The sequence below is a fragment of the Gymnodraco acuticeps genome, unplaced genomic scaffold (genome assembly GCF_902827175.1).
Source record: "Gymnodraco acuticeps unplaced genomic scaffold, fGymAcu1.1, whole genome shotgun sequence".
In the NCBI taxonomy this organism is placed as follows: Eukaryota; Metazoa; Chordata; class Actinopteri; order Perciformes; family Bathydraconidae; genus Gymnodraco; species Gymnodraco acuticeps.
The window spans coordinates 1212502-1238991 of NW_022992193.1; the positions used below are offsets into that span (position 1 = coordinate 1212502).

Here is a 26490-nt window from a genome sequence, read left to right on the forward strand (position 1 = left end):
GGGGCCTGATGCGTCTCCACTTTGCTCTCATTTAGCCCATTAAAAGGGGAGAGTGATGGACGTGGTGAGCAGAGAGAAATGCCAGACTTGGAAACCTAAAACTGACACAGAGTCGGCGAAACAGATGATTTTGTCACTTCTTGAGCAAACACTGTGAGATTGATGAGATGTTGAGACGACAGCTTGCTGGCAAAATGAAAGATGAGCTGTCCGTAGCTGCTTTTTGCATCCCGTGTGAAATCAACGTGTCTCTGATATCAGATCAAAGCAGTTTACAGAGCTGTCACAATATAACGTTTGGGCTTGTTTGCGTTGACATTTGAATTTGACCTCCAAGGTCACGTAGGCATACTTGTGTGGTGGCTTTTTACATATCATTTTTCAAACCGTTTAAATGGAAATGAAAGTGATACTTAATGAGAGGGGCTCTGATTTATTTTTTTTGGACCAAGCGTGTCTCCCTGTTTTCAGTCTTTATAATATATATCATATTTAATGCATGACTTCTAATTGACAGCAGCAAAGGACTTCAATATTCTATTGAGCATAATCAGACAAATGTTTAGAAGAATCAGAGAGAAGCGCCTCAAAGCACCAAAATAATAAAGCTATTTTCGATTCTTCCTTTTAAGGTTTCTCTATAATTCAGTTCAGAACCATTTGAGTGGTTTTGGTTAATGGACATGACAATTGAAAATAAAGATATGGGAGTTTGAACAAAGCTTGGCTGCACAGCATGGTGGTCATAAACATTACAATGCTGGGTCCCTGGGTCCGTGTTGATCCTGTTATGATGTTCATTTGGGGAATCAGATGTTATCAGCTGTTCATCTGAAGATGTCTGTCTCCCAGCAGCAGACTTTGGTTGTGTAGCTCCCAGGTGTTAGCGCAGGTTTTTTGCTGTATAAATGTGACGCATGGTGCTGCTGAAAAAAAACATGCCTGCTCAGCAAAGCACTCCCAGGACAGAGAAGAAGGGGGGGGGGGAAAGCTCAAAAAAAAACAAAAACTGGGACTCGTCAGCTCTCTGCAACGATGGGATTGATTTCACCATTAGGGCCAGAAACAGAACGTATGTTGTTAAAGTGAATTTATTATATCCCGATACGATTGATGGAGCTGTGTGAGCACTTGAACTGCTTTCCGTTTGCCTCCTATGGTATCAGAGACAGCAAGCTGTTGCTGTTTGACATCTCCCTGGATTAAAGGCATGCTCCCTGTCATATTCTGCGGTAAGGAGAAGAGCTTGTGATGGCCTGTTGATGCAGCCTGCCGTTTTGACTCAAGATCAGGGATGCTCAAGGCAGCGTGTCATGGGAGCGGTCTGCAGCAGAGCCACTGTGCTGGAACAGGAAGCTCCTCTTGTGGAAATCAAATACGGATATCCAGCGTCAGATACAGTTTCCGATCGCATCAATCTGTCATGTTTACTGGAGTTATTTACTCTCCTAGTCAACCCAATTTGTCTCATCTCCTCAGTGGCTGGCTTCCATCCCTCCCAGAACTTGTTGCTTTTAAAGGTGGGCGTTTGAGGGTATAAAGAGACAGAAAGTGTTTGAATCCATCTGTGGGTTACATGTGTAGGCGGAGAGAGAAAGAGAAAAGGCAAAACTGAAGTGGTTCAGGTGTTTTCGAGGCTATTGTGGGTGTAGTATCTCACATTTCCTCTTATGGTTTCTCGATGTTGTGGCTGCAAAGTTTCCTTCTATGCTGTGCCATCATGACGTCATACTTAAAATACGTCCCGTGCAGAAAAGTAGGCCTTAAGCTGCCGTTTCAGAGACGTCTTAAAGCGTGAATGCTCTGTTTAAGATGGCGCTTTAAAGCAGGAGCAGCATTGTGTCGCAGCGGCAGAACTAGGCCGTGTTAGGTTAGTGTCACTAGATAAGAGGAAAACTCTGTGCTGTGGAGAGTGGTCCGGTAGCCCCCCAGCTGGTACGCAGGACTCGGGCCTGTTCCCAGCCATCACGAGGTGACTGGCGCAATGTGGCTCTGTTTGTCCCTGGGGGGGGGGGGGGACAAAGGAGGGCTGTGTGTCCCCGTCCTGTCTCTGTGCTGCTCTGAAGTGATGTAAGGAGACGCACAGTCAGCATGCAGAACGTTCGGGATTTAATGGCAAAGTACTGAATGTGTCAATCATTCAGGGTGACCTGCATTTTGTAATCCACGCTAGATACATCTTAAAACCTCTCCTCTTCCATTTGATCCCACCAAGTTTAGTTTTTTTAATAAAAACCTTAAGGGTTATCTCACTTAATCACTAATTAGTGTTTCAGTTTCTCCCCAGTCTTCCCTATTATCACCTTGAAAACGTTGTAATTAATTAGCCTGAACTTCACAACAGTGTTACCTCCTTGTGTTAAATGTGTACGACTTCTATGAAAAGATCAGTGATTTTTTTAAGTAGTTTTGTCATATTAACAGATCTACAGCTTAATGTTTTATATATATACATAGGTATATATTTGTAGGTATTTCATGACCCATATTGAAGCAACCTGAAGCTAGAAACTCGCCCAAAACAAAAAACCATAACCATATTGAAAATGTCTCTACTTAAAGAAGTGAAAACCCCCTTAACATTTAGCGGGAAACATCCCTTAATTGGCTTGTTAGTCTGGACTCAAACTAAAAGTAAATGACCATTTTTGCTATATTTTTGGAGCAGTCGCCTCAGAGGCATATCAGCCCTATAAGCGGACCAAAGTCTTTGCAATTAACTCAGAAAAATCAACACTTATTAACACAGCAAAATGTGCTGTGTGTACCCGATCTCCTTAAGGGGATCATTAAAGTTTCATGAGCTGAAGTGATCATTTATAGACAGTCCCCTGTTCATATCTGGGTGGAAAACTATGTTATGTTTGAATGACGGTGTTCTCTCAGATTTCAGGTTTGTTGACACCGAAATGAGGCCGGTTGACTTCTAGCTTCTATAGCATGCAGACGGTCTAAAGTGGATGACACACGCAACTAACCGACCTGATGAGAGCATTACCTAAATCACTGTTCACCATCTGACTAAAGGGAGTCTGTGCATCACAAGAGCTGACCCAAATACTAAAGAGCTTTTATCAAGAGACCTAAACAGATGAAAAGCCGCGTGTGTCTTTTGTAGTTTTAAAGGATTATCATTTGAAGGGCTTTTACCCTACTGTAGCAGTAAAAGATTGATACATGATAGTCTCTGTAGTGTTTAATGTTAATCAGTGTCCCAGTAAACCAACATCTAAACATTTAGACCCTGGGTTTAACATAGGAAAATTGTTTTGCTATAATACAATGACCAGAATTCGATTATATGACAGCTAGCCTTATCTTAAGATAATTGTATTCCCTATTTTACCCCGAGTTGTTATTCAAAATGGCCTTTCTTTGTATGGTAGTGTATTGGTTTGTCAGTAAGTAAGCGAGAAATTGATGTTTAATCTCAAAAAGATAGAAAATTAACCAAAGTGTACTTTTTAAAATCCACTGCGTGTTTTAACAGAATGATCTGTTCAGTTAAAACTGACACATGTAAACAGATATTTTCAGCACTTCAGTCTTTTTTTTGTGGGAACATGGAGCATGAGGAGAAACATTAGGTGTGAGATTTCTGCAGGATTTCCATCAGGACTTTGCGAATGCTGCTCACACACATTTAATTTGCCCTTTTGTTGAAGTGCACTCCATCCGACAACATATATATATGTTGTCGTCAAAATAACTCAGGAGGGGATGTTCAATAACTTCACAGGCAATGATGCCAACAGCCTGTCCCGTGCATCGGTTGATGCTCTTCCTGTCATGGTTGATATGCCTGGATGTTTTCTCTTGTCGCAGCGATTATTTTTATTATTATTTTGTTTGAAAAACTGCATATTTGTCCTCACAGCAACTTGTGGTACTGTCCTTATACATTGCTGAGAAACTGCTAAACAGTTTGTCATTGGCACACTGAATACATCTATATATTCAAGTCTCAAAGACTTTAATTGTCGTATGCACAACAGCTACTACATCGTGATTGAATACGTAAATAATCTGCGCTGACATCGCCCAGATAGATTTTCCCAATGGAATTCGTTTTTTTTATTTGTCTCCCACTTTAGCTCTCTTCTCTTTCACATACAAACGTATCCACCCACACAACACACACGTGTACTCAAACATGCCTTTTTCTTTTTCACTCTCTTGTTACTGTTACTGCTGCTGCTGCTCATCATTTGGTTTCTATTTGTTAGAATCTAGTCTTCACTTGTGTTGTTCTGTCTCATACATTTTAGTAGTTTGTTTAGGCACTTTTATTGCACTATAAAAACTCTGAATACTGTGGATTTTGACATCACGTTTTACATAATTACATATAAAATCCAATTTATTTTTCAAGTTTACAAAATCTAATAATGTTCTTTGTTAATATATATCCGTCACACGGGACATCAGATTAAATTATGAGTAGTGATACTTTTAAAATATACTATACAAATGGATGTATCTGATACTAGGGTGATCTGATGACTTGAGTGTCTTCACATTATGGTATTGGCACTTTTACTTAATGAAATGATCAAACACTTCCTCCTCTAGTGGTTAAATGCAAGGCTTTCATTTATTTTTGTTGAGACTACAGGTGTGAAAGTGACCTTAAAACTACCGTCGACACACAACCCTGTTTACTGTGTCACATCGATCTCTTCAGACCTTTCACTTTCTCCGAGTGCTTTCCCTCGATATCTTCAAAACAAGTTTTCTAGCGAAGCTGTGTGGTTTTTTATATTTAGACGTTGTTCACAGACAGAGAAACCCCCCGGGTCTCCGTGATGACACCAGCTGTGATTCCTCGAAGATTTATGAAGCAGCTGGGAAGCCTCGGAGTTATGTAACAGAATACAATGAGGGGACTGCCAAAACGACCAGCTATCCCACCACAAACATCTGCTCTACTGGCAAACCTTTGAGCAAGGCATTGGATCCCTACCAGCTCCTAAGGCTTTGAATAAGTAGGGCATACTTTAGAGTGGTGGTGTTTGGGTTGGATTATTGCCAAAAGGACACTCATGGCCACATTTAATGCATATTCTCACATAGATCCATTGTGTCTGTGCCTTATTGATTTTGGACACTGTACAAACTAATAATACGAGTTAAAATGATATTTTTTTTTTCTTAAATCATCAGGACATTTTGGTTTTTTAGGAAGCCACAACATCTGATTCACTTTAACCTTCAGTACAAATGCTCATTCTTAAACTCCCATGGAAAAATTGCGTTTGTAATGGTGGCAAAAAGATCAAATGTGTCGTGCATTTGATTTTAACCGCCGTTAAAGGTCATGTTTAAAAAGACTTTGACAGTTGCATATTTACTGCTTACCCTATAAGGGAGGCTGTGGCTCAGTGGGTAGAGTGCTAGACTTCAAATCAGGGGATAGCAAGTTCGATCCCCACTGCAGTCAGCATGCCGTTGTGTCCCTGGGACACTTCACCCCAAATTGCTCCTGTGGGGATCGTCCACAGTACTGAATGTATGTAAGTCGCTTTGGATAAAAGCGTCTAACAAATGTCATGTCATGTAATATGCACCAACAATGTCAGTTTTTTTTTTAGATGATTGTATCTTTTCCCCTCATCTCCCTTTATATAAAACCCAAGTTGCACAATAATAATGCCCTGATAATGTACCATTGTTTCCAACTTGAGTTTTTTGCAAATTGAAAAAATGCACTTAAGGAATGCACTTCCATTGTTTCTGTTTTTTTCATCATGTTTTTGTGTGTAGCATAATGGACTGAGCTTAAACTGAATTGCATTGTGCAGAATGACGATAATGTATGCGTTCATGCTAAGGGAGTCGTCTTGCTGGAGGGCAACATGTATTCAGTATTAAGAAAACTTGTGTATATAACATGTGTACATGAATGCATCATATAAATGTCCAGGCAACATCTTGTGAGAACACTGTGCTCTTTTATGTATGAGATATAGCAGATTATACACATCAGTAAATAACTAAGGCCACTCAACAAGAGAGCAAGTTTTAATGATCTGATGCTAAGCTACATTATTAGTAAGAAGTCTCTCTGTTGGTCACAATAAAAAGTGCCGTTGACATTTATATTTGATCATTTTTCTGCTCAATCCTCGAATTCTTCAAATGTGTGTAATTACATTATCTGAACTGAAGGCCATTAAAAGGTCCCGGACACAGGTTTTAAATCTTAAACCCCCTTTAACAGTCTCTCAGCGTCGGTGAGAAAACCCGCCATGTCATTCAGGATAAACACAAAATGGGTTTTAGGTTTAATTCTAACTGGCATCAAATAGGGCTTATAAGGAGGCTTAAATGGCCGTGTCATGGTGAGTGTCGGGTAATAATCACCGTCGTGAATGTCTTCCTGCAGGAGCTTCAGTTTGAGCGGCTGACTCGAGAGCTGGAGGAGGAGCGGCAGATTGTGGCCAGCCAGCTGGAGAGGTGCATGCTGGGAGCTGAGTCGCCAGCGGGAGACAGCAGCAGGTAAGCATGAAGCTCACGTGTCGTGCATTGAATCACAAATCATGTATGTTATTTTCCAGCAAAATATGAATAAAATACACTCAGAAATATTCTATTTATTCCAGCATATAGCACCAAGTTGTTTGAATTAACACCACATAGTATCATACAGTTAATAAAAACATGATTTCGGATTAAAATTGAGTATTTGTATGTCATATGTTTTAAGTTATTGAGCCCTCACATTGTGTAAACATCACATTGAAACACAACTACAATACCTAGTGTGCATAAATAGGAACTATTTTATTCGATTTTAACCCTTAAAAATACTTTTGTAAGATTCAAAATTGTTTGCCATTGTTCCAGATTGTCACATAACCTTTTATTGTGGTCATACTCTTTTATATAATTGTATTACTTAACATAATGATTGTTTTTCAGCTGCAGGTGTTATACATATATCAAAATGCATGTGAGGTTATTAATATATAACATGTCCGATCCCCAGCTGGGGTCAACTCCCTTCCATTTGTATATCAATTTGAGGGTGAATTGAATTCGACACAATACAGACAGAGTCTTCATATTCATTTCACATTGAAATGTTTGCGAGGCAAGAGATTCCTTCGATAGACAGATTTCCTTTTTACATTTGAAACCTTTTTTTACCTCCTCCTAGACTGATTGAATGTAAAGTGTTCGGCCATGACTCTGATTTGATTTGCGTCACTCTGCTTCCTCCTCTCTTCCTCTCTCCTGCCTGAAGCTCGTCCGAGAAGTCGTTTGCATGGAGATCTGCAGGGTATGAGTTTCACTTTTAACCTTTAAAGATATTCGAAAGCTATTTCTAAGATGATACGGTTGACAGAAGAGATGACCACTTCAGGCTTTCAATAAACCACGAGGAATAAGATAAAGATTATACGGCTTCAAATAAGATGGGTTCCATATGATGTTGGCTGTAAGGAAAGCATTTTTCCAGATGCAGAAAAGACAATTAGCCTCAAAAGGAAGAAGGCCAGTGAAGCAAAACAATGTTTCCGCCAGAATATATGAGCTTTGAAATGGACCCATTTACTATTCTGTCACAGATCCCTCTCCTCTGTTTCCTCGGGGCCATTCCTCACTGTCGTCCTTTCCAATAAAAACAAAAGCGCTTTTATAAAATTGCTGTGTTATTTGGTGACAAAGAATCAGTACTTTTAATGTTTTTTGGGTTCTGTCTGCAAAGGTGAAAGACTTTTGCCTGTGCTATTTTGTTAGGAAATGTCATCCTTTTTTCAGTCTGAATTAGCTTAGAAACGTTGTTAGAAAGTCTACCCAGGACTTGCTGTCTGTTTTTGGACTAATGGCAAGATGCTTTCACAGGTGGAGAGTTGCAGGGTGGAGTGATGGAGGGCGTCTGGGTGTCCTGGGCGTCAGCTGGAGTGTGGAGGAGGGTCTCTTCATGCCTGAGCCTGACCGCGCCTCGCTGCATGCCAGTGAGGGATCTGTTAATGTACACACCACATAGTCTGAAACACATTTAAAGCAGGGGTTAGGATGTGTGGAAGCATATGACACCCTCTGTCCTAGCAAAATCCCCCCCAACAATACCACAATCAACTGGAAAAATACAAGAAACTTTGGGGAGAGCAACAAAGGAGAAGACTTTGAATATTGCAATTGAAGTTGTGTGTGTTTTAAAAATGTATATCCCATCAGCCGACAGACATGCAATACTATGTATAGATTAAGAAAAGATGACAAAATAACAACACAGACAATCACATTAAAACATATATAGTTTGATATAACATTTTATATTGTAAAAAATATCTGAAGCCATTTTAAAGCAGTTATTCAGCTTATCAATCCAATCCAACTTATTTATATATCATGTACATGTACATCATATAAAAAGCTACATAAATACATTTAGAGAAAACCGATAGGACAAAAAAATAATGTAAAAACACGAAACAATAAAACCATACTGATAGCCATAGACTGAAACATCTGTTTGTCTCACTCCTCGCGGTTTCATCCTTATTTGAAAGCGTGTTGCCAGAAGAGCTTCTCATATTTTCACACCTGGGCGTGTCGCTGTCGGACAATTTCTCCACTGGAGCGGGGACACTTCGGTCCGTCAGGGCTTCCTCACAGCTTTTGTTAAACCAGGAAAAGAAAGGAAGCGTTGATGCAGTCAGAGCAGCTGTGGCAGTTTTATGTTGCCTGTTTTATCTTCTCTGAAGAACAAAAAGAAACAACTTTAAATACGATCATCAAATAGTCAAAACTCACCACCACCTGTTTTGCTTTCAGTAAAGCCTGAAGCAAATCCTTTTAAACAAACATTTTTCAACCTCCTTTTATATTAGAATAAATGAAAAATATCATCAGTCAACACTTCACCATTTGGATACTTAATTTATCCCTGGGAGAAATGAGTTGTGTAACAGTTGCTCCATTTAAGAATCAAATTTAAATAAAAAAGAATAAATTGAATAAAATACAATAAAACAAATACAAAAATAATTAAAAATAATAATATCAAAATGTTCACATTCAATAAAATAAATATGTAAAAATGTGTATATTACAAAATTATACAGTGGCGTATTTATATTAAATAAAGATACTAATAGCAAAAAAACATATTATTACTTGAATATTCTAGTGTAATGCAGGAATTATCCTTTTTCTTTGGTCTTATTTATATTCCACGCAGTCGAAGTGGTCTGTTAGTGTGAGCACATCCCTGTTCTTTATCCAGGCAGAGAAAGTAGGCCAGCGTTTACTGAAAGCGATATGCAGATTGTTCCAGGGCCAGCAGAAAGGCGTGATGCAGATATGCATGTGCACGTATTTACAGTATATGCATAATGCCTTTTAACAAGTTCAAAAGCCATGTGAGATAATATGCAAATCAAGAGGCTGGTATAGACTGCTGAGGGTTTGATTGCCCCTGGAAGTGCTGCGATAACAACGCAGTGTTTCTCCACCCCCTGATCTCCCTCCTTCTCTCAGGCTCAGGGGGTCACTCGGCGCAGATGACCTCGTATTCAGGACAGCGGTTACCAGGACAGCGAGCGGAGTTACTACAACGCAACCAGAACGTGGTGCGCTCGGAGCCCCGCGCCTCGCTGTCCAGGAGTCCGAGGGCCGAGGGTCAAGCCTCTGGGCAGGTGGGGTCGCATCTACCACGAGTCATTCTAATGTTGCTCTAAAAGCTGAGGTTCAAAGGTTATACCTAACCTTGGAAGGCTGTTGAGATAACAATTTCCCCACAAGATGATTTAGACTTCAATTCAAGATTCCAAGGTTTTATTCTCATAAGCATAATAGTTCAATTATTGGCAAGGACATTTAAAAACCCAGGCTCCTCTAACATACAATACACTTATATAATATAAATACTGGTTGATTAATAAAATAGCTGTTTGGAGCTTGAAATGTTGATCGCTTTGGAATAACATGGGCTGAAAAGTCCTTATAATCAACCAAAATATGTTCATTTCAACATTTGCCACTACCATTTGTTCTGGAAAGACCCGTGTGCTGAAGCTCGCAGTACAGATACTTACTGCATGTTTATTTCTCGCATATTTCAGACTGCTGTCATCTGAAATATTGAATAAGATCCCTATCCCTACAACAATGGTTGCTAGTAAGGGCTCGATAATTACTCTTAGTAGCTTTATGGATCTTTCAAATCATTAATAAATGTATTAATGTTGGACTGAAATCTAAGGTGGAAATAAACAGTCCGGGTCAATGCTGATGAAGAATAAAGGACTAAAAACAGTCGCTTAATTAATCCTTGCAGCAAATGAAAAATAATGTTGTACTTCTTGCATGTTTCAGTCACTTCAAATGGAGTGTGCTCTTTTGCTGTGAATACTATTATTCTTCCCTAAAGCAATGGCTGCTCATAATAAGAACAATAGCTAAAGCCTTCAAATCATAACGAGTCGTACCTTTAAGACTGCGTCCCATTATCCTCTCTAATAATGCATGACAGTAGCAGCAGGAATGACAGACCATTTGAATTTTCTCTCTGATTTATTCCTCACTGGATGGGCTTACATGTCTCGGCTCTTAATTTCCCTTCGAGGCGTCGGTGCTTTGATGGATTAAGGCGCCACAGATCGGCATCCAGTTGCCTCCGTCTGTTATTGAGGGACATTTTACACTTGGTAATAGCAGGGAAAAAGTAGATTTGTGTTAGCATACATGTGAAATATACTGTCAAATCTTCCCAAGAATGTAATATATTTACTGGCAGAACTCAGCATACAGTATAATGAATGAACATTAAAACAAAAGCACACACGATCACTTACTTGTGACAAATAAAAAGGATAATGATGCCCTTCATCAGTTAGCATCCTGCCGCTAAGTGTCACATTACAGCACATTTGCAGTGGCAGTTGCAGAGCCTCATTCAAATTCAGAAAACATATGCTTAAGTGATTAGTTTTCAACAGTGTGGATATTATACTTGACCTTTTTTGTTGTTTTGGGCCCTGTAGAGTCAATCGTAATACAACACATTTGCTAAAATGTAATTTGATAAATGACCTTGAAGAATCTACATTAACTTTAATCTGTGGTTAGCTTTGCATAACTGCCAAAGAAACATGATTATGCAGGATGCAAAAAACAGCATTCAGTTAGAGAAGTTGTTGTTGCCTAGAAGATATATTATGCTTTGATTATGTTTTGATTATGTATCCAATAATAACATTATATTTTGCAAATTTTTATATATTTTACACATATTTTATTTATTTATTTTCTAGTTTTGTTCTGTAAGATTACATTCCTTTTATCATCGATTTTCCTTTTGTTTTCTGCACTGTCATAATAGTGGGTCTTAAAGAATTTTACAGGGCTTGACATTTTATGCTTAATCGAGTGCATGCATAATTGAACGGTATTTACTCCTAGAGCATAATGACCTGTTAAAATAAAAGGGCTTCAATAAAAGCAAATGCCTGCTTACACAATATGACATTTAGAATATTCAGCTGGACAAAATACATGTACTCAAGTACTTCTTCCCCCTCTGATCATCTTCCATCCTCCCTCAGGTGTCGGGCAGGGTCTTACGGAGGATGACGTCCCTCCCCTCCAGGAGCCAGTCTCCCGGAGGGGGCACCGTTTCCCCCTCCCGGATCTCCCTGCGGACCTCCCAGGGCAGCACCTACGACTCCCCCATCCTCTCGGAGCCCAAACCTCTGGCGGCCGTGTTCCTCGGGACCTCCATGCCGCCCTCCTGCCCCTCACCCTCCTCCCCAACCGACGCCACCCAGGCCCTGGGGGGAGTGGTGCTGGGGGTAGGTGGGGGGGGTCGCCTGGGCTCCACCCTGTCCCTGGTGGAGGGGAGGTGTCTGACGGGGTCCCCTCTGAGGTCGGGGATGACGGCGGTGCCGCAGCACTACGGATCAACGCTGCCCCGGCAGAGCCAGCCGCTGGGCTATGGGGCAGGGGACCCCTACGGCCTGTTCCAGAGGGGGGGGCTGCCACGGCCCGACAGCCTCATTGGTCAGTACCACGCACAGGTTAAAGTTCATAGGGCTTTATTTTCATATGCACAGCTACAGAGTAGATATGCAATACAAAACCAAAGTCCCAGGCTAGAAGGGGCCGCCGTATAGCTCACCTGGTCCCATGGAACCAACCTGGAACCATGTATCCACACCTGGGTCTGGAATGTATCACTTGTGACTTCACTGATGACAAATGTCTGACATTTTTACAAGGTGATAATTGTCTTTATTCATAAAGAGGGGTAGTCTACAGTAACAACAGTATCATTTACGAATTTCCCAAAACATTTAGATTTCTAGGAAAATATTAAAAGCAAAAAAATAGTGGCAATGACTGTAACATTAATAACAAAATAAGATCTCATTTGAATTATTATTATAATTATGTTATTATTCCAAATATTACATTTTTTTCTTTCATCCTATTAAACATGTTGGGAATGTCTGCTCTACAGTCTAACAAGAAGCTCAGGTTATATTTTACATTGTTTATCTATCTATCTATCTATCTATCTATCTCTCTCTATCTATCTATCTCTCTCTATCTATCTATCTATCTATCTATCTATCTCTCTCTCTCTCTCTCTCTCTCTCTCTCTCTCTCTCTCTCTCTCTCTCTCTCTCTCTCTCTCTCTCTCTCTCTCTCACAAAGTCAGTTGTATAAGTGCTTGATTTAACACAGCAACATTTCATGGTAAGGATACCATGAAATTTACTTCCAGTGATTTTCCCTCCCAGCAGGACATTAAATGATACGACGTGATAAAACCTTACAGCCACATTAAACAAGAGGGAATATGAAGCATTGTTGTGCTTCTGAGGGAACTCTGGGATCTTTACAGCCTTCGTCCTTCAGTGTTGGTCTTTGTGATGGTGGTTTGATATCGCGTCTACACAGACACGCAGGACTAATGAAGCATATGGAGTGGAAGGTGTATTGTTTTCTTATTGCCCTCTGTTCAGTGTTCTGGTTACTTTTGCATTACCTCAGTATCAAATACAATGCAAATAAAAATGATAAAATGAATGTTTTTTAGTGTATGTAACAATATATCATTAGAAAAGAAGAAACCAACATATTTATTATAAAAAATGTAAGAGTCCACTGCATTAACAAATACATGTATTTAAAAGAAAGAATAATTTAAGAGAGAACATTCATTCAATATGTCTACCAATAATATATCAATCTTTATTTCAGAATGTACTGTAATCCTGCTAGTAATCTCTATTTTCGAATACGGTATACAGTTCCGTTTTTTTTGTATCCTAATTACTCCCCAAGCCTGAATAAATGTTTTCAGCAGCTCTTGTAAATACACAACGCCACACTCCACCACGATTTAATAACCTGCCGTTTGTTGCTATAAATGCAAACATAAGCTAAATTATCGGGTGCAATACTATGTTTATTCACCCAATATGATATGTTCAATCAGTGCAGTGTATACAACATGTACAGGGTTTCCCACACATAGACTATACTTGGGCGGGCCGCCCAGGTATATTAACGGCCGCCCAAGTATATTTCGCGACCCATTTTTTTTTTTTTAATAATTTTTTTTTGTATTTTTTTTTTTGTATTCGTCCGTGACCACGACGCCATCTGCGATCGATTAACTTGTGGACAATGATCCCTCGCTCCCTTGCTCTGATCTCGCCTCGTTACGTGGCCTGCCTCACACAGGGTGACTGGCTGTCTACATGATGTGGCCTGCCAACATGGCCACTGTCATAGAGATCATAAATCAAAGCCCTTGATTGGTCTCTGTGTGTCATTCAAGCTCGGGATAACCTCAGCTCAGGTGAGGTAAAGGACTCTGAGTGTTTAGATAGTTAACTTAGTTTAAGTTCTCAGTGGGTCTCAAACAGTGTGGTCACCATTTATGTAAACACATATTTCCATTTGAGAGGGTAGTGATTGAGCTAATGGATAGTGAGGTGGGCTGAAGATCGGAAGGCTGTGAGTTCAAATCCCGCCAGGAACACCACCACTAGTGTGCCCTTGAGTGCCATCTTTACGCAAAATGATTATACAAAATGATTATACAAAATGAAAACTTTTTTTTTTTTTGCGCACCCCCCCCCCCCCCCCCGCCCGCTGCCACCACCCGCCCAAGTATATTTCAGATCTGTGGGAAACACTGATGTATATCATTGTTAAAGGGCAGTTAGTGTCAGTGTTGGGTGTAACGCGTTACAAAAGTAACGGAGTTACAGTAATATATAACTTGTTGCTGTAACGAAGTAACGCATTTCTTAGGAGATGCACAGTAACGCAGTTGCAACACATTTCAATCCGAAATTAAATGGTGTTTTGTTTTTTAAGAATGTACTAACATAGCGACTAGCGAGACATTCCGACACCAGACAAATTGTGCGGGTAGATTAGTAAACCTGGTGTGTTTAACCTTCAGGCTTCGCGTCGGGATCTTCGGGGCAGTTGCATGTTATGCACCCTCTATTCAAAAAAGAGAACGGAGTGACAAATACAAACACAATTGTGTCAGGTGCGCGTGACCTGCTCCGCTGCACGTGCATCCTTTCCAAAGTGCTTCCACAGCAGTGACACACATCTGTGGATAATCATTTATACGAAAATGGTTAAAGCAACCATCACTAAAACGCCAGCAACACTGCATCTACTGCAGACAGTAGCAACAGGTCAGATGGGGACATCACGTTACCCTCCGTTGTGGACACTAGCTTACTCCCGCCTGACTTGCCGCCCTCGCCCCCGGAGCAGCAGTCTTCGTCTCCCGAAACTCCGCCGCCCCTCTGCGGCCCGCAGATTCCGGCAAAACAGAGCCTGCCCAGGTATATCTAAACAAGTACCCGCCTGTACAGTGGGGTTAGGCGGTCATTTTGCAGCTCGTGGTATACAAATAGACAAGGGCTAGAATATTCATGTGAACATAGTGCCATATTCTGCCATGCCTGTAGAAATGTTGGGTCAAAAATAATGCATACAATAGCACAGCTGCCTTCACCACGAATGGCTACAAAAATATCTCAAATCCCAAGTTTATCAAGAGCTAATGTTGCAGCTGAAATGTTCTCCAGGTCACAAAGTCAACCTCACATGATGATGTGATCCAGTTTTCAAGCACAGTAAATATTCTCTTCCCAGAGTATATGATGGGACCAAGGTGATGATGTAGTACATGGTTTTAATAATACTTTTGCTTTTCAATGTTTGCCATTTCAAACCATGAGCTGGTTCAAATCATATTTGCATTGATTTGATTTACAATATCTTCTCATTTGTTTTATCAGTACAGTTTTGAAGCTGTTGTGCTTTTCTTTGCCACAGTCCACTTTGGACTATATGAAGTATTTCAGGATTGCACTTTTAACTCACTTGAAATGTTCTGACTTGCTTGGTTTCAAAACATAACAAAGGCCATAATCTGTTCATTGGGACCATCAATGCTATTTTTCATTGCTGTTGCCGGCCACTATTGTTCATGTAAACCTACTACTGCTGCACCCCCTGTAACCTCAGAGGCACCTGAGTCATTTTGTTCTGGAGCCGGGCCTGTACATGGCCATATACTAAACACACTACAGAACCCATTCCGTGTCCTGTTAGTGTTTACTTCCTGTCCTGTCTGATTTATCTGACGTCCAGCGCTCCGTCTTTTAACCTCTTTCCCTTTCTCTTTCTTGATCCTCCTTAGCAACCTTCATTATAGTCCTTGACAGTGGTCTGTACTGCTGGATTAACAGCGTGTCACATGTTAAGAAGTTACAATCAGAATCCAGTATTCAACCGTGTTAGTTGAATACTGCTTATTTTGTTAGTTGTTAGTAGCCTTAAGGGCCTACACAGTTGTTATGCTATACCACATCGCCCTTCACTGGATGTATAATGAGCTGCACTAAACTACATTTCAGCATTAAAATACCTAGCCATTCTTTTGAGGTTATTTTGGTGAAAGTAACTCAAAAGTAACTACAAAGTAGTGTAACTCATTACATTTCAGAGACAGTAATATTGTAATGTAACTTATTACTTTCAAAAGAGAGTAATAAGTAATATGTAATATATTACATTTTGGAAGTAACTTGCTTAGTGTTAATAAAAAGTCATGTTGTACCGGAGGAAGGACATGGCATTGTAATGTGTGGCTTTCTATGTAATAATTACTAGAGAATACCTCATTATTATTGAGAAGAAAAACTCATTATGTAAGACACAAACATCATAATGACAAAGACCTCATTATTACAAGATAAAAGGTGGTGCACTGTGTCATAAGGGTTTAAGATTGCAGCTATGTTGCCAGTAAACAAGGCAAGGCAAGGCAAGGCAAGTTTATTTATATAGCACTTTTCAACACAAGGCAATTCAAAGTGCTTTACAAAAAATGAAAGAGATTAAGAAAATGGCATTTAAAATCAGTCATTAAAAAGAAAAGATAATAAAATAAAATAAACATTAAAATAAAAAATACATGGATAAAAGTTACAGTGCAGTCTAAGATATGAATAGTTCAATTAAAAGCAGCGACAAAAAGAAAAGTCTTCAGCCTGGATTTAAAAGTAGTAAGAGTTGCAGCGGACCTGCAGGTTTCTGGGAGTTTGTTCCAGATATTTGGAGCATAATAACTGAACACTGCTTTACCATGTTTAGTTCTGAGTCTGGGGACAGAAAGCTGACCAGTCCCTGAAGACCTGAGAGATCTGGATGGTTCATCATTTAGCAGGAGGTCAGAAATGTATTTTGGGCCTAAACCATTCAGTGCTTTATAAACCAGCAGCAGTATTTTGAAATCTATTCTTTACACACAGGAAGCCAGTGTAAAGACTTCAGAACTGGAGTGATGTGATCCACTTTCTTAGTGTTAGTGAGGACTCGAGCAGCGGCGTTCTGAATCAGCTGCAGCTTTCTAATAGATTTTCTAGTGAGACCTGTGAAGACACCATTGCAGTAGTCGAGTCTACTGAAGATAAAAGCATGGACAAGTTTTTCCAAATCCTGCTGTGACATTAGTCTTTTAATCCTAGATATGTTCTTTAGGTGATAGTAGGCTGATTTAGTAACTGTTTTAATGTGACTGTTGAAACTCAGGTCAGAGTCCATGACTACACCTAGATTTCTGGCTTTATCTGTTGTTTTGAACATTGCACACTGAAGCTCAGCGCTAACTTTTATACGTTCTGACTTGGCTCCAAAAATCATTACCTCAGTTTTATCTTTGTTTAATTGGAGAAAGTTCTGACACATCCAGTCATTGATTTGTTCAATGCACTTACTCAGTGTTTGAATTGGAGCATATGACAAGACAACATTTAATATACTTTATTCTGATTTTTCCACATTGTATTCAGAGGGTTACACATTTATATAGCTTATCTTATTTATTTTCTGAATATAATACCACACAATTTCTTCCTTTAAGTTATTATTTTAGTTAATCCATCCATAATTAAAAATGTCAAATGTTCTGGTTTAAGGATATACTATTTATGAAGTACAGCACACATGCTCGCATAGTGAGCTGAGAAACTTGCACAGGATTATTTCTGTTCATTGAGTCAGTTACAAACACATACGGAGCGAATTACAAACCAAAACTATTTATATTCATCATTTTCCCGAGGAAGGCATGACCTTTCTCCTGCAAAGCAACGTCAGAGACATAAAACTCTATCGGGGCAACTCCCCCCCCCCCCGACACTTTGCTGTGTAGCCGCTGGAGGATTTACTTTTTTGTTGTTGTTGAAAAAGCGCTGCTGATGCTGCAGCAGATTTATTCCTGCATCCTGCCCACTGTCACTTTCTTAAGCCGCTCCCACTGACCCATATAGGGGTGTTTCCATCACAAAGCCCCTGTGCAGCATCAGCATGTGATTATCAGCTGACTGCTTTATGTTTTAATTTAGTCCATTTTCATATGATGATGATGATGATGAGTGTGTGTGGACATCATTGATGTGTAGAGGCCCTACTCTGTGTGTGATGGATGGTTGTGTGTGGGAGGCAGAGTCAGTGAACTGAATACAATGCCTCCCATTCTCCCGTGAGTGCTTTTCATCCTGCCGCGCTGCTAAGTGGCCTAATATGTCGCCTAAATCCTTATTCCCAGTTATCCTGCAGATCCAACATAATCCCAGATTACAGCAGGGAGATAAGCAAAAAATGGATTTACAAGATTAGGCTATTACTGATCACTCGTAGCTTAGGTAGTGAAACCTGGTGAGAAACAACGTCAGCTGTGACATGATCTTTTTTCTTCTTCTGTGAAATCGGTGGTTTTCATGTATGAGGCAGGGAAGATATTACATTGATGTTGTGTAGTAGTGCAATGCATCTCAGGGGGGTGTGGAGGAATTGTGTATAGTTTAACATAAACAAAACAAAATATGATGTAAATTTGCTTTGAAAATATATATATTTTTTAATGTATTGAGAGTTGTAACAGCTGTGCATAAAAAAACAGCAAGCAAGGACACATTTTAAACTAAAAGTAATGTAAAAACTGTTAGAAACGAGTGACTAAATACACTCTTAAAATTGTAAGCAAAAAGTAATAATTCAAATATTCCTCTTATAATAATGAAGTTCGCTAATAGTGGTGGATAAATGGTTAAAACGTCCTCTATTCAAAGCTAATAATATCTGTAAAAACATCTTCTTTTATATTTAATAGTGTTAACATCCAGTTTGTATTAAATCAAGAGAAGGTTGTGAACCTCTGTAGTCGAGGAATATTTCTATTCAAACCTTTCCCACTCGATTCATAATCCATCTTTTCAGGGTTTTAGTTTCTTACGCCTCCTCTAAACTGAAGGTCATATTTTCGTATCACCCGCTGGTGAAAACCCTTCAGAAAGAAATAGGCCGAGGTCCAGATTCAACAAGATGTGTCACAACCAGTTCACTCTTTATTTCCCTTTTAAAGGAATGTGCTTTGCAATAAGACCAGTTTCCTGCTGCAGAAGCAAATAGCTGTTCATCAGTAGCTCTAAGTGCACATTGTGACCCCCCCCCCCCCTCGTGCCCTAAAGCCTCTTTGTAATTGGAGCGCTCTTTGAAGTGATCCACTCAGAGATTGGAGGATGGAGAAACCCTCTGCTCCGCTTGTTTGACTTGCTGATGACGCCTGCGTTCGCTTTAGAAGCACAGCAGCAGTCGGGATGAGTTATGAAATACAATCTCCATCTGCATGGCCTCACCTAGCGCCGAGTAATGAGGCGTCACATGACTTTTGTATGACAGGCAGGAAGAGGTTTTGTTCCGTTGCTGCTGATATTACGCAGCTTTTTCTCCTTTTGCTGTAAGTGAAGTATTTGATCATTCCAGCAAATACTTAACATTTATTTTAACTGTTAACAATAGCTTCTGATCAGTCTCTATATATTGGCCTGAGACAGACCATTTGTGTTTGTTTTTTGAGAGGAAGAACAAGCAGAGACTTGATATTCTAGTCTTTGATATTAGTTTGTTCTGATCTTATTCATGTTTGCAGCATACAGTAAAGTGTTGTGTCCTTTCATTTACTGTAGATTGGAGTTATAAAATACTCTTCTTGCACTATATTTTTTATTTCTATTAACTTTCACATCTCAATACATTCTCTTGCACTATTTTATCTGTTTAATTTGTTTACGTCCTATGTATTCATGTTGCATTGTTGGAGGAGCCTGTGACTTCAGTTTTTCATCTACACTGTAGCTACTGTGCACATGACAATAAAACCTTGCATCTTAAAATAAAGTTTGACCTTTTGACCTTTGACCCTACAGGGCTCCACAGCTCGTACGTGGGTCACGCAGGGCAGATAGATCCGGAGCTGAGGGCGGCGTTATCTCCGGATTGCCACATGACGCCCGTTTTTGATGAGCGCTCCTTCCACAGCCCCCTGTACCACAGCCCCTCCCACGACCCCTCCCTCTACAGGGTCAACACAGGTACTGCAGCACTACAGAGAGATGCAGTGATTACGTATTTGTGTAGGCTGACTTGGAAGCTAGCATCGCAAGGGCTCCCTCGACATAGAGCATTTTGTGTGTATACTATAACAGGGGGTTAGTGTAAGAGATCAGACATTTAAACAAAAAATTATTAGATTAGATATGATTTTTGAAATTGGCTTTCATACTTTCCAGCACTATCTTGGTCTAATAGTAGCCAAAAAAACTTGATTTTATGAGTATAAGCTATCCTTACAGTAGTAAAACTATCAAATACAAACAGAAGTTGAGCAGCAGTTGTGATGATGACATTAATGCTCACTAATCCTCCAAATAACTCACTATCAAAACTTTAAACAACGCATTTTCACATCAGCGTCCCCCTCAGGTGCCCCGGTCCCCAGGTTGAGAAACCCGGCTAACTTTCATATCTGCTCTGAAGATTATCCCTCTAAAAATCAGCGAGTGAAATCTGGGTCTGCCGGCACAGGAACTGTTGTTGTTATGGCTCCCCGAGGTCACAACTTAATTATGCAGAAAGCTTTCATGTGCTTCTTAATTGAAGCCTTTGCAGAGTGATTCAAAGCGGAAAGCTCTGCGGAGTTTCGATAGTGGAGGATCTAAGGAGCCATTTTAGTTTCGTTTAGCTGAGATTTAAACCTGTGAGGATGCTTTCAAACGCCTCTTTTAGGCTCTTATGTAACTCATATGTGACCTTGGATGCATTTTGCTCTCGATAGCAAACTGCATACTATCTAAATGCTGCTATTTTGAACTCAGAGAAATCACAACCTGTGTAAAATGTGTTTCAAATCCAGCTCTGTTTCTCCCCTCAGGTTTGGCGACCCTCCCCCGGGCCTCGAGCCACTGCGGCACGCTGCCGTTCCAAAGAAGCAGCTTCGGGCTGAGCACCTCCGCTCTGTACGTGGACCCCTACCGGGAGCCCATCTTCTCCCACCGCCACTCTGGGCTCATTGAGCGGGGGGCCACGCGCACCCCCTCCCTCGAGAGCATCCATAAGGACCCCAGGTACTCACTTCAGAAGAGTCACAGTATGCATTTTAAGACCATCATAGTATCAGATTTTAAAGTCATTTAAACTTTTAAAAGTAAATTAAAAACCAATCTTTTTAATTTAAATTTTTTTGTAGTATCACTTCATTTGTTATTGTCATTTTCTGTCATACTCTGTAAAGCTCTTTGGGCTGCGTCAAGCATGAAAGGTGCTATATAAAGTTTATTATTATTATGACAATAAATAAATAAATAGTTATGTAAAATGTATTCTTAACTTTGGTTACATATCCATGTTTTTACAAAAATGTATTGTCATTCAAATACATTTGAACCAGGTCTAATATCTACAAACACAATATCATCATGTGTGCATTATTAACACATCATTTATTTATTTTTTTGACTTTTTTGTCATCCATGTTTTTGAAAAAATGCATTATTATTTACATAAGTTTTTTCATAAGAGTTGTTTGCTTATTTAGTGATTACATTTCAAATGAAATAGTAACTTCTTCGTCCCAATGTATTTAGTTCAACCTGCATCTAACAGCTGCTGCTTGGTGATACTTCCTGGTGGAAAAAGGAGACCAAGTGTACGTTTTTCCCCACAGGGAATTTGCCTGGCGTGACCCCGAGCTGCCGGAGGTCATCCACATGCTGCAGCACCACTTCCCCTCGGTGCAGGCCAACGCCGCCGCTTACCTGCAGCACCTGTGCTACGGAGACAACCGGGTGAAGGTGGAGGTGAGGGGACAGGGACACGCTGCGCCGCTGTCTGCTGAGTAAAAATAGAAAAGCAGACGTCAGAGTCGTGACTCAGTCCCCAGGGGGAGGAAGGAGCTGCTGTCAGCCTTCACTCCTTTTAAAGGCAGATTTAAAATGCATGCAGATAAAACCACCTGAAGGAACTATTTGACGAGGCACATTTAAAACACTTCCCAGAATGCAAGGACAAGGACTTATTTCACACATGTAGGTGAAGATAAGATAAGATTTTTCGGACACAAGAGTATGGTAATAAAAGGCATATAAAAGCTTCAAAATCTCAAAGTAGAAAACCCAAGAACTCAAAAGTAAAATATACACATGTTTACAGTGAAAAATCAAAACTGTCAAATAAACCCTATAAAGAGCAAGATGTAAAAGTAGGATATTATTTAGTGATTAACTCCACTTTTGATTGATTTAATTCTCATTGCTACAAGTGTTGCTCATTTACTTTGCCTCATATCTCCAATTGTGTCTCTGCTCTCTTTCTTAGAGTTTATTCTAAGGGTTTCATATTTAGTTTTTCTCTGCTGCCAAACTCTGAGCCAAAGCGCCATCTGCTCCAATAAAACTTTAGGTAGCGTCGGTGCCAAATGTGCCGCCGCTCTCTCTCTGTGCTCCGCTTCCCGGGCAATAAATAACTCCAGCTCAACGGCAGGAGACGCTTCAGTGCCGTTTGGTCCGTTTGGTGATGAGCTTTCAATTATCCTTTGGAGCAACCTGGAAGCTCGCCTGCTAATTTTGCCAGAAACAAATGTTTTCTGTGGCAGATTGAACACAGAATCAGAGGTGGGGGGGTGGAGTCTGCTGCTCTCCTGAGACGCCTTTATTTAGAGATGACACAAGCACAGTTTCAAACATGCCACAGGGGGGATTTAGCATGGTGCAGCCCCACTTTTACTCCAAAATAAACACTGCAATTTACATCAACCATATCAATACTACTACTAGTTTACTGCTGTATACAAGTGTGGTGTATTTGAAACTTAATCACTGTATGTGTTATAATAAATAAACTGTATATTGTTGCACAATGTGCCATTTCTATTAGTATTATTGTCATCATGATTATTATTATTATTATTATTTTATTTCTAATTGTTACTATTATCTATATTTTTACTTCATTTTAACTCCATATTTAGATCACTACTTATGTTATAATATAATATATATATATATTTATTTATTTTTTGCACAGTTGCTTTAACATGTTATGATTTTAGAAATACTTTTATTCTATATTGAGTTTTTTAGCTTTTTTTTTAATTTAGATTTTAAGTGGAATAAATGTAAAAAAAAAAGAAATTCCCCCGGGATAAATGTAGTACTAATAAGTACTATATATTATTTCTGATTGTACTTCAATTCTTACTGTTTTGTGAAAGCTTTATCAAAGTGCTAAAATAGTTTGGTGTTTCTTTATATCCGTGATTTTTAGAGAGGTGACGTTGCTGTTGTTATTTTTTATTGACTCTGCATCACCACGATGAAAATAAATAAGTATGACTATTGGGGAATCTTATGTTGTGCGATGTTTGCGCCGGAGCCGCTTCATCCAGAAACAGCACTCCGGTTAGAGAGTTCACACGGAGACAAGGAATACAGTCTTTGGACTTTAATTAGCTTGAATGCTTCTTACAACAGCTATAGCAGTATTGAATCATGAATGAATGTAGAATGATTGCATCATTTATTCTTCACTGACGCACATGGTAAACAAACCGCTCGAGGACCCGCAGCTGCCCACTCCAGCTGTTCCCAAATGTGCCCGACCAAAAAACAGAAACGATACAACGCAGACTAAAGAAAACAAGGGGAATTTACAACAGCCGCCCCCAGAGTAGCATAGCTATTATGTAAAACAGAATAAATTCCCTAAGGTGTAGCGGAAGTCCGTGGATCAGCACCGTCGTCCGATAAAGCGGGTAGCTGCACAAGGCGTGCCACGGGTCGCAGGTACGTCCTGTCCCCGACTTGAACCTCAGCCGACCGGATGCATCCATCAGCACTGGCCTTCAGCTTGACGACCTTCCCCACTGGCCAGTGGGCACGTGGAAGCTGAGGATCAACTATCATCACGACAGTACCTTGAAGAAGACCATCAGTGTGCTGCCGCCACTTCTGGCGGACTTGAAGGGATGGCAAGTAGCTTCTGATGAACTGCACCCAGAAGTGGTCAACCATCATTTGACAATGACGACACCGCCTCTTGCTGAGAGTGTCTGTAGCGTATGATACTTGTTGAAGGGAGGCATCCCGCCGCCCCATCAGCAACATGCTTGGCGTCACAGGATCTGGATCTGCGAGGTCTGATGACACATAGCCTAAGGGTTTGGCATTTAAGATAACTTCCACCTCAACTAACAAGGTAAGGAGGACTTCTCCCTGGAGAGACTGAGTGCCGATCACCACTTGTAGAGCCTTCTAGACTGATTGTATCTCGCGCTCCCACGCACCACCAAAGTGGGGAGATGCTGGAGGGTTAAAGCGAAACTTGATCTGTTTCTTGGCAAGTTCCTCTTGCAGTTGGGGCATCATTCCAGCAAACGCCTCCTCAAGCTCCCTAGCTGCTCTCCGGAAGTTTGTCCCCTGATCTGAGAGAATCTCGAAGGGGGTGCCGCGCCGAGCGATGAATCGCCTCAAGGCCCAGAGGAAAGCATCTGCATCGATGCTATTAAGCAGATCTAGGTGGACACAGCGAGTGGTGAGACATTTAAAGATGACTCCCCACCGTTTTTCACTGCGCCGCCCTACCTTGACGGTATACAGCCCAAAACAGTCGACCCCAGTAGAGAAGAATGGAAGCTTGAGGAGCCGCAGACGGGCAGAAGGCAAGTCGGCCATAATCTGTATCACTGGCTTCCCTTTCCACTTCCTGCACCCAGTGCAAGTTCTCTGATGATGCTTGACAGCCTGTCTTCCACGCAAGACCCAGTACTGGCGCCTAGTCTCAGCAAAGACCCTGTCGGGCCCTGGATGGCCCGTCCATGTCCTCATTAAGGACATGGACGAGCGTCCATGTCCTTAATGAGGAGTTTTGTGACTACATGACTGGGATCGAGAACAATGGGGTGAATTTCCATATCACAGGAAGTCTCCAGGTGGCGAAATCTTCCACCGACGCGGATCAGACCCATTGCAGGATCAATCTCCGGTGAAAGCATACTGAGCTTACTACCAGGTTTTACTGGTTTTCCAGCCTTAAGACACTCAATCTCCTCTTGGAAGCATTCTGCTTGGCTGCGCTGCAACAGGAGGCTTTCAGCGTCACGCAGGTCAGACTGAGGCAAGGAAAGGTCAGTTGCCGCCCCGTGAAGTAACTGCTTGGTGGCCTCGACCAAGTCTGTCCATGTGTCAAACTGTATGACATCTGGTGTTGGAGGTACTGAACTGGTTCGTGTTAGGCCGCAGAAGGTAGCTCGTTTGTGCGCGTCAGTATCTTCGGGCTCTGTGGGGGCAGGAAGCGACGGCCATTGGTCAGACAGGCCACGTAGGAATATTGGACCTTGAATCCACCGATTTGGTGCCGCCAGCTCAGCTACTGTCTTGCCACGGGTGAGGTCATCGGCTGGATTATTGGCTGTGTCAACATACCGCCAGGTGTGCTCGGCTGTCAAATCCTGGATCTCAGATACCCTGGTTCCCACGAAGACTTTGAACCTACATGACTCTGACGTCAGCCAAGTCAGGACTGTGGTGAAATCAGTCCAAAGATAGGTCTGGGTGATGTTTAAGGTGAGCTCTCGATGGAGGAGAGAGGATAGCTGAGCTCCTGTCAACGCTGCACAGAGTTCCAACCTTGGCATCGACTGCTGGCGCTTCGGGGCTACCCTAGACCTTGCCATGACAAATGGCACCTGGACTTTGTCACCAACCTTCGTTGCGAGGTAAGCTACAGAACCATATGCCTGTTCGGAGGCGTTACAGAAGACGTGCAGAGTGTAATCGGTGGCTTCAGTTGCAGCCTCCAGTGGCGTGTAGGTTCGTGGCAGGGTGATGTCCGCCAGCCTGGGGAGTTCCCTCTCCCAGCTGGACCAAGCCTGAACAATATCAAGAGGAAGGTTTGGGTCGTCCCAGCTCCTCTTCTTCACCCACAACTTCTGAACAAGCACTTTGGCCCTCGTAGTGTAAGGAATAATGGCTCCGAGAGGGTCATATTGCCGGGCAGGCACCTTACATATGTGGCGCATAGTGGGAGTCGCGCTCTCCATTGGCCTTGACCGGTAACCAAGTCGATCAGTCGGACAGTGCCACATCAAGCCCAGAGCTGGCTCTTGAGGGTCAGCGCTCTTCTCTGCTAGCCATAGCTCTGTACTCTCTGACCTGGCAGTAGATGGTAGATGGGAGACGACAGCAGTGATATTGCTTGCCCACTGCCGTATCTCAAAACCCCCTAAGGCTAGACATTGACGCATCTTGTCCACAAGGAGCTTGGCAGACTCAGGTGTTGAAAGGCTCTGAAAACAATTGTCCACGTAGAACGACTGCTCCACTGACTGCAGTACATCCTCATTTCCCATTGCATGGTCTTTGACATGCTTTTGCAGCGCAAACGTTGCGCAGAAGGGGCTGCTTGTTGTGCCGAATGGCAAAACCTGCCATTGGTACACGTCAGGTTTCTCCTCCCTTTGCAGGTTTCTCCAGACAAACCTCAGCAGTGGCCGGTCCTCAGGCAGGAGACGAACCTGATGGAACATTGCTCGTATGTCCCCACTTATGGCGACAGCATACTGCCGGAACCGCAGGAGTACGCCGAGAAGGGATGGTC

The 26490-nt window shown here is 41.3% G+C and overlaps 2 protein-coding genes across 2 annotated transcripts in view; both read left to right on the forward strand.

Annotated features, from left to right (window-relative positions):
• Positions 1–9248, forward strand: part of LOC117539297 (plakophilin-4-like) — a 13096-nt gene extending 3848 nt beyond the window's left edge. The window contains exons 3-6 of the mRNA XM_034205409.1: positions 6386–6498; positions 7247–7282; positions 7850–7978; positions 9236–9248. Of these exons, the coding sequence (XP_034061300.1) occupies positions 6386–6498; positions 7247–7282; positions 7850–7978; positions 9236–9248 (291 nt within the window). The remainder of the gene's footprint in view (positions 1–6385; positions 6499–7246; positions 7283–7849; positions 7979–9235) is intronic.
• Positions 9249–9495: 247 nt separating this feature from the next.
• The window catches only part of LOC117539305 (plakophilin-4-like), a 32517-nt gene continuing 15522 nt past the window's right edge, over positions 9496–26490 (forward strand). Inside the window, 5 exon segments of the mRNA XM_034205420.1 lie at positions 9496–9647; positions 11556–12009; positions 19767–19931; positions 20771–20963; positions 21563–21695. Coding sequence (XP_034061311.1) covers positions 9513–9647; positions 11556–12009; positions 19767–19931; positions 20771–20963; positions 21563–21695 — 1080 coding nt within the window. The 5' untranslated portion in view covers positions 9496–9512.